We start from the raw sequence: 12,159 nt of genomic DNA, 5'->3' as shown, positions 1-12,159 counted from the left end.
GGGGCAGAGGTTTCTCTTTAAAATGAAAGAGGAGGTAAATGAAACCAGCTGCCCAGGAGCCAGTGCACTGCCTTCATTAAACAGGGGACAATGCCCATGGTCCCACGCAGCAAATTGTGGATCTTTCCAGGAAACCATTTTAAAGGCAGCACAAGACCTGGATGTGACAGGATAGAGACGTGCAGGCAGCCTCAGGTTTGCCCAAGTGCCCTGGTGCCTGGCACTGTCCTTCTCTGGGAGGAACTGGGGAGCGGTGTGCACCCTGGCCTCACAGCCAGCCCAGGAACAAGGGCTTTTCTGACTGGCAGCTGTGCTCAGCCCTGCCTCAGTACTGTTCCCAGCTCTTGTCTTTGTGTCTCAAGTCTCATGCTGCAGTTCCAGCCAGGGTTGGGGGCCGGGAATTGGGGTGGTGCATTTCCTAGCACTGGCACAAATCCCTCCCCAGCCCTTGGCCAAGCACTCCCCCTGCGCCGTGCTCTGATTTGGCCACCTCCTGAGCGATACAGTCACACCTCCCTTTGTAAAGTGCACTGATCACGTCCCAGGTTTCCAGGGCATATTCAAATGGGTTTTTTAGAAATGGAGTAATGTAAACAGGAGGGGGAGAACTGGCCTCAGCTTTGGATAGTATAATTGGGCACCCAGAGTGCCTGTTACGTGGCCTTTCCTCTGAGACATGTCTCATCTAGGATTTAGTTGCTAGATCCCTCTTTTCCTTGGCTGGCTCTTCTCATTTTCCTGCAGATTGTCTACAGAGATAGTGGCAACAAACTGGAGGACACAGTGAGTCAGCTCTACATGTGATTGCCCATATCTGTTCTCTCCTGTATTACCAGAACGACATGGTCTGTGCCCATGGAGGGCATGATGATATTTCCTGGGCTTCAGGACCAAGTCTGGTGCTGCACCATACCCAGAGCCCAACGGAAGGCCTGCCAGCATGTGTTGGAGACAAATAGCATGTCCATGAGCTACGTGTCTTCTGCCTCTGCAAAGTCACAGCTGCCAAGGTCCCCTGCCCATGCTGGGGAGGGTCTGTGCATTTGTCTCCGTTGGCACTCAGACCTTGCCAGCACAGGGAGAGGAGGATGTGGATGCTGCAGCCCCCGGGGCTGGCTCAGCCCGGCTGCCTGTGCACCGTGCTGCTGCCTGGGGAGGTACTTGTCAGCGCTGGAGCTCTCTGCAGCTGCTGCTGGCTTTTTTGGAGGTTGGAGAGTTGCGACTGTTCAGGGTTGTTTTTTTTTTTTAAAGTCAAGTGCACTGAGTCATTGTAAATATCAGCAAAGCTGCAGCCTTTGCTCCAGGGAATAATCCACGCCTAAAAAGCACTTCTGCTTTACAGGCCTGTCATTTGTTTGCATTTTGCGGATTTCTATACTGCCTTTACTGATAGTTAAAGTTCTCAAAAGGAAGCGCCCTCATCTCAATGACAAAGCCTACAGCTGGAAATGGCTCACCCATTCCTGAGTAGACTGGTACTAGCAAAGACCTCAGTGCCTCTCTCTTCCTTGCAAGCCTTGTGCAACTGATGCCATTTTCCCTCTTTCTCAGTTTGGGAAGGTTGAAAGTACCTGTTGGTGCCCAAGAACTTCCCAGGCAGGATCTGCAAGAGATCCTTGCCCATTTTACAGAAGCTTGTAATTGTCTTCAAGCTCTGCTTAAATACCCAAAGCCAACGTGCTCCACTTCTCACTCCCCCAGAAGACACACTACCAACAAGACTTGCTGATACTGAGGCAGGTTTATTTCTTCCTTTCACCCCTCTACCAGTCCCCATTTCTCTGGGTTGCTAATCAAGGTGTCAAAAAAAATGTGACCGTGGCACTGTCCTGAGGCAGTTACCTTCCCTGCAGGGTCTTGTCTGTGCTCAGCACAGCAGCACCTTCCCAGGCTGCCTCCTCCGCGCAGTCCCTGGGAGGGCAGAGCCTCCTCTGGGGCTGGGCATGGGGCGATGGTCCTCTCCCTTGGCAGCAGAGCTGTAGGGCAGAGCACACCCTGTGCTTGAATGAGATGATGAGGAGGTGCAAGCCTGCCTATGCTCTCCAAGGGGGTTGTTCTGGGCTCTGGGACCATATTGGCTTGCACAGACACCTTGAACCCTGCAGAAATCCTGCTGCATTGGAGGGGCCATATGCAGACTGAGGTCTCTCTAACTCCATCTTTTCCCAGTCAATGCAACCTTCTTTTTATGGCCTTTCAGACAGTTTTCGGCCCAGGTGATGGGGTTTTTATTCCACAGCAGTCTGAAAAAATCGTTTCTGTTCAGTTCTTAAGTGCTGTGCTAAAATCCAAACATCTGCCATCCCCAGAGTCCACTGCTTTGTAATTTTGTCTTAAAAAGTAATCTCTCTAAACCCAACACTGCCTGCTGCTTACAGATCTGCTCTCCTCCCGGCAGCCAGTGGTTCGATAGTGTGTAAGTGATCGGAACGATTTTGTACACTTCCTAAATCCCCCCCCCCCAGAGATAATCTCTGCCCTTAGCACCTTCCAGTCCCCACGGACATGCAAAAATGCCTCTTGCCTCCTTCCCCAGGTTACACAATGTTGGAGTGAAATTGTGGTGTGACTGGCATGATCCTGTGCTTAGCTGGGGACACAGCTGGGACCACACGCCTGGGGGAGGGTTGACAGAGGAGGTTCTTCTCATTTAATACTTTTGCAAGTTGAGCCTGTAACACATTTCTGTTCTGGGACAGTTAGTGCTGGCACTGTTCCCCTTTCACCGCAGCCCTGCACAGCTCCAAGCCTTGCACAGCTCCAAGTGCATTTACTCTGTTACTTGGGTAGTGACTTGGAGCAATGAGACACAAAAATCCTCTCTGAACACTCGTGCAAGTTGCATGTGTGCCAGGTGCTCTGGCTGAGGCTGAGTTAGCTCACGGCACCCTTTGGGGATGTTCCTGCATTCCATCACCCAAGTGAAGCAGCCACCATGGCCACTAGAGCTGCTCGCTGGTGTGGATGAGATGCATGTTATGGAGAAATCAGCCCTGGAGAGGTGAATCCACCTTTCTTCAGACCCCAGGTCTTCAGCCCGTTACACATCCCAGCACCCATGGCCACACTGAAGTCTGTGAAGAGGGAGAGGGTCTGTGTAGCTCTGGTGAACGCTGAGTGGATGTGGCTCCAGTGAGGGATGGGAGGCAATAGCTGAGACTTTCCAGCCCCAGCCAGAGCTGCTGTAATTCCTGTGCACCTCTGTCCCGCCAGCATGGCTCCGACATGCTCTGGGCTCGCTCTGTTGAGCAGCTGATGCACACTGCAGATTTGGGAGGAGGAAGTTCAGAAAGTTTCTCTTGCAAAACCTATCTATCAGCCAAACAGCCGTCCCAAGGGAATGGCAGTGCATGCTGCAGCAGGCGTCCTGGTGTCCCTGCAAGGCTGGGAGGAGCCACTGGAGATGTGCAAGGGCTGCCACTGCTCCTTGCATGGGGGCAGAGGTGCCAGCCCCAGACCCTTCCTCAGGAGGGGCTGGTTGGGATTACTTCCAGCCATGTGGTATTTGCACTTCAAGACAGACTACTTCACCTTATATCCTGGAACCAGGAGACAGTGTTGAGGCATTTCAGAGCCTTCCTCCCACACGTAAAGGCAGATGATTCACATCGTGATTGGCAGCACTATAGCTGTGTTTTATATAAGCAAGCACATGGAGAACAGGAATCAGCCCTCTGTATGGAAAACGCTCCCTGGCATTCTCAGGGCAGAAGGGATTTCTGTGAGAGCAGGACTTCCCCTTCAGGTAGCAGCCACAGCATTTCCTGAGTGGGGGATTCAGCTCTGGATTTTGCTGGAAGAGTGAGCAAGGTGAAGGTGATGCAGGAGTGCTAGGTGCAGGACTCACTCTGATGCCATAGGTCCTCAGCCCTTGCACCCCATGGTCACGAATCCTTGCTTAGAAACACCATCAGGACTTAGCCTAGAGGGCTATTATTGCAGAAGGATGTCCACAAGCAACTGTAGCTCTCAGACCAGAAGAGGTTCTGGACAGTCCCCTCTGCAGACCAGCCATTGAATGGAGAGTGTCCCATGACCCAGGCAGAGCAATGCACTTAACCCCACATCTGGGAGCACGGGTAGCCTCCCGCTGGCACTCACTGCAGCAGTTCCCAGTGTCTCAGAGGGTATTTGCTGCTTGAGACCCTTCTCTTCCCTGGTGTCTTCACAATGTCTTCCTGTGGCTAAGGGGCCCTTAGTTTCAGCCGTTAGATTTGCGTCATCCATTTTGCCATCCTGTAAAAGCAATCTTTCCAGTAGCAATGAAACTGGGCTCAGAACTGAACGGCTCATCTGCGTTTTGAAAGCAGTGTGTCCCTAAGACAGGATGGGTACAGATGGGATGAGCCAGGTGAGTGGAAGATCTCCCAAGAGCTCCCTGGTCATGAAGCCCAGGCACTGCTATCACAGGCATCATGTTGGCATCATGCTGGAGGGTCTCTTGCCATGGGGTCTCTGTGAGATCAGTGCAGAGGGTGCTGCAAAGCCTTTGCGGGTGGCGTTTTGCTCCCAGCCTTTGGCATTCTGCTCCCACCATTTCACCAGCAACAGTTAAGAAAGTGCAAAACTTCTCAGGGTTTCTGCAGTGCAGGATGCTCAGCGTTCAGGGTGCATCCACCTCATACCCTGTTTTGGTGACTGAAAGCATCTGCCAGACACAGGCATGGCCAGAGGGCCAGGGCAGAGCAGGGTGCAAGCAGGGACTCCCCGGGAGCAAAGGAGGCTTCTTGGCATGGGGCAGCAGTGGGATGAGAGGATGTGATTTGGGGCAGAGCTATTCCCAGCTGTCTGATCCTTGTCTTCTTATTTTCTTTCCAGTTACTACATTGATGGCCGTGTGGCCAAAGTGACAGACTTCCTGAAAACGCGTCTGTTAGACACACTCTCTGACCAGATCAGGAAAATCCAGAAAGTGCGTGAGTGCAAAGGGTCTGCAAGGGGCGAGGGGACACCGTGCCCGCGGTGTGAGGCCTTGGCACGGCTCGTGGCCAGGGCTCCAGCCTCAGCACCCATGCGCTCCCAGGGGAACTGGCGTGGGGCAGGGATGGAGGGCAGTGCTGAGTGCTCACTGTGCTCCCAGCCTAAATGCAGGCAGCCCTCATGCAGGGGGTGGAAGGAAAGACCAGGCAGCATGATGCCTGGCCCCGGGGTGGGATGTGCAGTGGGTCGGGAGGAAAGCAGCCACGAGCTGCAGCATGGCGTGGGCTGCGCGGGTGTGCCAGGACACGGGCTGGATGCATGGGGCAGGGGCAGACGCTGCTGTTCAAAGCCTTTCTAAAGCAGCCAACTGGTTTAAGTCTCCCATCCATTCTTTCCTGAAGGGAGCGGCATGTAATGTGAGTATTCTCTGAACCTTGCTCCCGAGGACAAGGAGAGGAGGGAGCAGCCAGCCGGTACCAAACCATTCTGAGCACAGCCGGTGCTGTGCCTGCTCAGGAAGGGGCTCCTACTGCAATATCTTGTCCTACTCACTCACACTGACGAAAAATGTTGCTTGCAAAGTTGTGACAGTTGCCTTTCCAGTGTGATTTTTCACTAGTGGAGAATCACAAACATTATGAGCAACTGGGGTTTTTGTTCCTTGGTGATCATGTTTTGACTGTGTTATAAAACCCAGCTGTTGCTGGCGTGCTGTGTCAGAGCCCAGGGCTCTGCCTGGCTAGCACAGCCTGCAGCAAGCACTCCTCTCCTCGCCTGTTGGGGGGACCTGGCTTGCATCTCTAGCAACTGGGTAGGGGACAGGGGCTTTGCAAGGTCCCCCTGCTTTGGCTGATACAGGGGCCAGGGATGTGACCAGCCCTCTCAGCTGTCAGTCCCAGAAGAAATAAGGAGCATCTAGTAAGAGGGTAAGGCTTTAGGGACTAGAGGAGTTGTCTGTCCGTCTGTCTTGTCTACGTTTTCATACCATACCAGTCACCACAATGTCTTACTGTTGTAATTCCTGCAGGGAGAAACCATAGGATGAGTAAACAACTCAAAGAGGCCCCTGGAAAGGGGGTGCAAGGGTCGGCACAGTAAAACTGGAGGAGAAGAGCCACTTGCTGAGTCCTCTGGCACAAGCTGGGAATCATCCACGCATGTGGATGATCCTCCTGCTGCAGGGAGGCATGGTGCGGTGGCTGGTGGGTTCAGCGGCAGGGCAAGCAAGAGGCACCGGTCAACCCTTCTCCCACTGGGGGTACAATACCCCACCAAAAGTGGTGGCACGTGTCCTACCTCTGGTGTGGGTCGGGAACCTGCTGGGAAGGGAGCAGGAACCCATCCATCCCCAGACCACAGGCAGCAAGAAGCTGCCTTCAGTGCATGTTGGGGGAACCCTCGCACCCACGGGGCAGGATTTTGTCTGTGTGGGTCAGGCCAGGGAAGGGCTCTCCTGGGAATGCCAGTGTGGCTGAGCAAAAGCACAGCACTGGGTGCTAATAGCCTCCAGCTTGGCTTTGAGTCCGTGCATCCTGCCGGGGCTGATTAGAGCAGCTGGGCTTGTCCACTTGCCTGTTTTATTGCTTCCTCTCTGACGGGGGAAGGTGGCGGGCTTAGATAATTACAGGCAGGATGCCAACACCTCTGGGGCTTCAGTCAGGGATGTCGACTCTCACAGGCTGTGAGTGGGAGGCAGCCTAGAGCTGGCGTATTTAACATCTTTGAGGGATCCCAGTCCATCTAGCACATTCCAGTGCTCCTCACTAACGGGGCAGGATCCATAAGGCTGCACAGAGTGCTCCTCGGGCTGCTGGGTTTACAGACATCTGGTCGTGGGAGCTTGTCGCCCGGCCTGAAGAAGTGGGATTGCAGGAGAGAGGGCAGGGTGCTGTGCAATGCCAGAGATTGCTCACGCTGGGAGAGGGCAGCTCCAGCCATCCAAGCCCCCCTGTCCTGCCTGGCATCTCACAGGTGCTGCCAACTGGAGCCTTGTGAGGGGTGGGCCAGCATGCTCAGACCTGCATGTCCCACCTGTGCCAGGGACCCCTCAGGTGGCAAAACAGCCCCTCATCAACCATGGGGCTGGCTCTACCAACACGTGGGGGCATCCACTGCTTTCTTCTTGGGTGCCCACTGTTCCTCGATGTGGCTGCAGTACAATTCCCAGTGCTCCCATGCCGCAGAGCCGTTGAGGCTTGGGTGTTCCCAGTAGCTGGCAGCCACCTTGCATGGGGACAGGGAGAGCTAAGGTGACATGGCAGGGCAGCCTGTAGTATGGAGTGCATGGGGAGACCATGGGAAAAGAGCAGCGTCCGGGTTTGGGAGCATGAGAGCTTGTTTGGGAGCTCCAGAAGATGGGCAGTGGACATGTGTCAGTGGCAGGAGAGAGTGAGGAACAGTCTCCTGCCAGCCAGCAATGGTGAAGGCACCTAGTGCCCATGCCAGGGCCGGGCAGGCACTGAGTGCCCAGCAGCATCATTACCAAAGGTCTACATAAGCTTTCCCAGGGCGTAGCACAGAATATGTCTGCCTTGGCTTTAAATCACAGGTTCATGAGGCTCATTTTCGTTGCTTTTGTCTCCCGCGCAGGTAGTGAACACATACACACCAGGGAAGAAGATCTGGCTGGAAGGTGTTGGTGCAACCTCAGCCGGAGGCATGAACAACCTCTCTGATTCCTATGCAGCTGGGTTCCTGTGAGTTACGGCAGCTTGCTGGTGCCAGGGCATTGCCACCCCATGGGCTCTGTGGGCTGAGGTGCTGCAAAGCTGCTACAGCAGGGAGAGGGCCAGCTCTGTGCCCAGAGACCCCATCTGTACCCCTCTCAGCACTCCCCCGCAGCCTGAGCACCATTGTTTTCTCAGTAACATCCCTATTAACCCTCCTCAGCTCTGCTTTCCTGTAGGTGACACATCCTCTGGCATACCCAGAGAAGCAGAGTAAGGAGGGGACTACACGTAATCCCACACTGGTACCCACAGTGTGTCCGGAGGGCATGGGTGTGGAAGGGAGGTGTGATCTGAGCAGTCCAGCTCTGGGACCCCCCAGCTGGCATCCCAACAGGCTTGTCTTGCTTGGCAGCTCGGGATCACCTGGGCCTCCTCCCGCCCTGCACTTTTGGTTCAGACGGCAGCCACATGGCCTTGCAAGCATTCATTCCTGGGGCACCTGCCCAGGGAAGTGCTCGGGAGGGCTCTGCCCTGGAAACCATTTTCTCTCCTTATTCGAAGCTATAACCACTCCTGGCTCCTGGGGTTTGTCTACTGGCATAGCCTCGCTGCACAGGCATCCTGCTGCAAAGCCCCAGTTCAGATCTTCAGAGCTGCCCATGATCACAATAGGTGAAGGAAGATTATCCAGGCTTTGTGGGGAGGCACGGGGACATGCCCAGGGTATCAGGGCTGCGTCAGGATGTGAGGGTTGAAGACTTTGCCCAAGGGTTGTGAGGAGATAGGCTGGTACAAAGGTCCAGTCCGCCCTGCTGAGGTGGTGGGTGCAGAATGCTGGCAGGCTGGGGGAGCACCCCAGGCTTTGGGCATGGAGCTGTGATTCTGGGGTGCATGCAGGGGCTCAGATGCAGTGTTAGGACATGCAAGCTGGGCACAGCTGGGGCAGAGGTGGCCGTGGGAGAGGTGTGCAGGCTTGCTGGGGCAGGGATGGTGGGAGCCGGTTAATACCCAGCTCACAAAACCATCTGAAGGCTTGAGCTCAGGTGCTGGGAGCAGGCACCAGGTCGGGTGCTTGAGAGCGATGCTGTGTGCCGGAGCACGGCGGTGCCACGGGGGCCGGGTGGTCCCCCCATGGCAGCCTGACTCTGCTCCCTCCATCCCCAGGTGGCTGAACACGCTGGGCTTGCTGGCCAGCCGGGGCATCGACGTGGTGGTGCGGCACTCCTTCCTCGACCACGGCCACAACCACCTGGTGGACCAGAACTTCAACCCCCTGCCGGTAGGTCTGCCCGGGGGGCGTCACGCTGGCGCTGGCTTCTCCCTGCTCATTATGGGGGGGATCCTCACCTTCTGGCCTGCCTGAACTTTGCTTGAAAATTAATTTTTCCAGATCTGTTTCTTGCAATGTTAATAGGAGACGTTAGTTCGTGTCAAATGCAACGTGCTGGAGACAGATGGGAGAGCGATACCTCTGTAGCTGAAACTTCATCTAGTGCCCAGGGTTGGTAGCATGGGCGGGAGGCAGGTGCCAGCGTGGACTGCAGAGTCAGAGAGAGGGAAGGACGTGGCAGGACCACTGTGCATGACACAGGGCAGGCAGGTGGATTGCTAGTGGTGAGCTGGCCAGGGGAAAGCCAGGCTGGAGCCTCAGCACCCAACTTCAGATCTCTAAAAACTGAGGTGAAGGGCATTCCCAGCTTCACAGGGAGCAGTGGTTCTCACCAGTGCCTCGCAGCATCCCTCAACTCTTCAAAAACACCTGGGCAGGGGGAATTCCCAGCACACATGGTGCTGATAAAGAAACCATATGAAAAACCTTGTTAAAAGTAGCAGGTTTCCTTTTCCTGGGGTGGGGGGCTTGTGAGTGGAGAGTCTGGCAGAGTGGCTGGGTGCTCTGCATCTCCCCTGGAAGGGATTTATGGGTCCATGACCCAGCAAACACTGCCAGCAGGCTGGGGACCCATGTCAGAGAGATGCACAACCCTGTTGCTGAGAACCTGCCTTTGATGCTGTGCTGGGATCTTGGGGGAGCAGCTGCAGGGGAGGAAGAGGCTGAGGAAGCCACATCTCATTTGTCTTTACCTACTCAAGTGATGAAAACCACACCGCCGTGACAGCACCCCTGAGCACCAGGGGAGGATGCGGGAGGTGTCGGTGACACGAGGTCTGCACTAACCCCCCCAGCATGGCCTGGTGGGTGGCTCTGGAGAGCAAACCAGTGAGCAGGAGAGCACAGTCCCCTGCCTGTGCTGCTCCAGGTATCGCCTGGAGCACCCTGGGCTGCTCCCGCATGCACCCCTCCAGCAAGTGTACCTGCCAGCTCTGGGGGCCTGGGCTGGGGGGACCGGGGTGGGGGGCTTTGAACATTATTTGAGATGAATCTGAGCCTGGGGCAAGTGCTTGATGAATTTCTTCTAAAGAGCCAATTCCCCTGGCCAAGCCACATCCCTTCCTACCCCAGGGCCTCAGCCCCCCCCCCCCCCCCCCCCCCCCGGGTTGCTCCCGGATGGACAGATGCAGGCCAGCTCCTGCCCACTGGGTGAATGGGGGCAGTGGGTGACCCGCAGCCAGCTCTCCCAGCACGGCAGGGGCAGTGGCCCCAGAGCACGTGGAGCAGGCGTGCAGTTAGGATCGGGTTTAAAGCCAGGGGAGAAGTTAGAGGAATAAACCCCAGACTGTTAAATGCAGTGGACGTCCTTAAAATGGATTTTGCTGTTGTTTTAAAGATAAGTCTCCCGATAACTTAGGTGCCACCCCCCTCATGGATGATTCCTTGCTCTCCCATGTGCTTCAGCATTGATCCCACATCCCACCACTGTGTTCCTGCACAAACTCTGGTGGGTGCTCCCCCAACCTCTTTCCCTCCACTCCTGTACTATGAAAGAGCCATGGGCAGGTGCCAACTGACAGAGGGTTTAGAAGCTGCAAACACCAAAAAACTCAGCGAGACCGGACCATGACCTGCTCTGCGGGGCAGTGGCTGCTCTTTTCCCGTGGGAGCTACCAGGGAGATGAAAGCCGCTGGTTGTACCTGCGCGGAGCCGCGGCGCTGTGAAATACAATCTGCTCATTAGCTGCCATGACAAAGAGGTTTCCGCATGCCGGCTGGGCGTGAGGCAGCTGCCCGCTGAGAGAAGGGCTGCACCGTCACAGCATCAATCGCGGCAGCTCCTTCTGGAGCTGGGAGCCAGGGCTGGGCTCCCTGTAGCAGCCTTTGCACCTCCTCCTCCTCCTCCCTCGCCACTGCTGAGCTCGGCTTGTCAGATAAGAGGACGTTATGTTTCGGGATGCTGAGCTGAAGCTGCGACTTTTACAGCGGCGTCCTTAGGTGCTGGGTAGCTGCGCGGTCCAGGGAGAGTTTCCTGCATGGTCCAGAGGTGGTGCGGCGATGCAAACACAGCCCTCCGTCCTTGTGCTAAAGAGCTTCCCGTATAAAACCAAGTGATTTGCAGTTCATCATTGTACGAGCACTGAGCTATTGCCACGCAAGCCCTGCTCCCTGTCCTTCAGCTAGGCCCCTTGGATGCTGCTGGTCTTGCTCATGTTAGTACTGTCTCTGTTAGGCCATGTTACAGTGGATGGCATGAGGAAGCTCATAAAATGTTGTGTGGGTGCCATATTGAGGATCGGGGAATGCAGATAACAAGGGTCACCTGGTGGGCACTGCTGTGGGAGTCTCAGCTTCTAAACCACCATGTTTCTTTCCGCCTCTCCCCTGGGACTGCAGCACTGGCGGGATTTGTTATGTACAGGGGAAGAAGCAGACAAATCGCTGCACTGCTCTGTGTACAGCAGGGTGGTAGTTGCTGTCGTGGGCTGTGCTGCGAGCTAGCGAGGGGTACCAGCGTGTCAGGCGGGCAGGGAGCACAGCTGCTCTCTGGACATGAGCACTGGGCAGCAAACCCAGGCAGTCTGGTGGGGCTTGCTCTGTGTTTTCTGAGGGTCAGCCTTGGCTTGAAAATAAACTTGTAAATTCTAGGCATTTCAGTGGGAAATACAAGAGAACCTGGGAATAGCTGCTTGCAGGCAGGGAGGCAAGTGAAACCTTGAAAGCGGAGGTTTAAGCTGGTCTATCCCCAGCCCCAGTGGCTTACTGGTGCAGTGCAGCCAGGCTCCCCAAAAATGGCCTCAGGTGGAAGCAGTGTGGCCAAGGGGCACTGCAGCTTCATGGTGAAATTAGGGAGATGCTCACATCTCTGCTGGACTTTCTGCACACAGTTGGTTCATGAGCTAAGCATTGTCTTGTAGCTTCTGGGGCATCTTGCAAGGGGCATGGCCTTTGGGTCCCCATCCATGTCCTTCACCCATGAAAGAGCAGTTCTGAGTGCCTGTCCTGGCTGCCAGAATCGCCTGCCCACCCTCTCCTTGGAGGCAGTGCCCTCAAAGTCCCGTGCAAGGGATGGGTGCTGCAACAGGGGAGGGCAAGGCCGTCTCTCTGAGCCTCCTTCCAGGTGCAGATCTGAGGAAATGTGTTTCTCTTGCTGGACTAAAGCAGAAGAAACCGGGCGACATGAGGTTCCCTGGCCTTCGCACAAATGTGATCAGGCTGGGGAATAGAAATGCTCCAGCC

The 12,159-nt window shown here is 55.5% G+C and overlaps 1 protein-coding gene across 1 annotated transcript in view; it reads left to right on the top strand.

The window, feature by feature from the left end:
• The window catches only part of HPSE2 (heparanase 2 (inactive)), a 114,064-nt gene that overhangs the window by 89,977 nt on the left and 11,928 nt on the right, over window positions 1-12,159 (top strand). The window contains exons 7-9 of the mRNA XM_042790061.1: window positions 4,819-4,912; window positions 7,510-7,616; window positions 8,754-8,868. Coding sequence (XP_042645995.1) covers window positions 4,819-4,912; window positions 7,510-7,616; window positions 8,754-8,868 — 316 coding nt within the window. The remainder of the gene's footprint in view (window positions 1-4,818; window positions 4,913-7,509; window positions 7,617-8,753; window positions 8,869-12,159) is intronic.

This window comes from Tyto alba, unplaced genomic scaffold (genome assembly GCF_018691265.1).
Source record: "Tyto alba isolate M040663 unplaced genomic scaffold, T.alba_DEE_v4.0 Super-Scaffold_1, whole genome shotgun sequence".
Classification (NCBI taxonomy): domain Eukaryota; kingdom Metazoa; phylum Chordata; class Aves; order Strigiformes; family Tytonidae; genus Tyto; species Tyto alba.
This window is presented reverse-complemented; position numbering and strand designations above follow the sequence as displayed.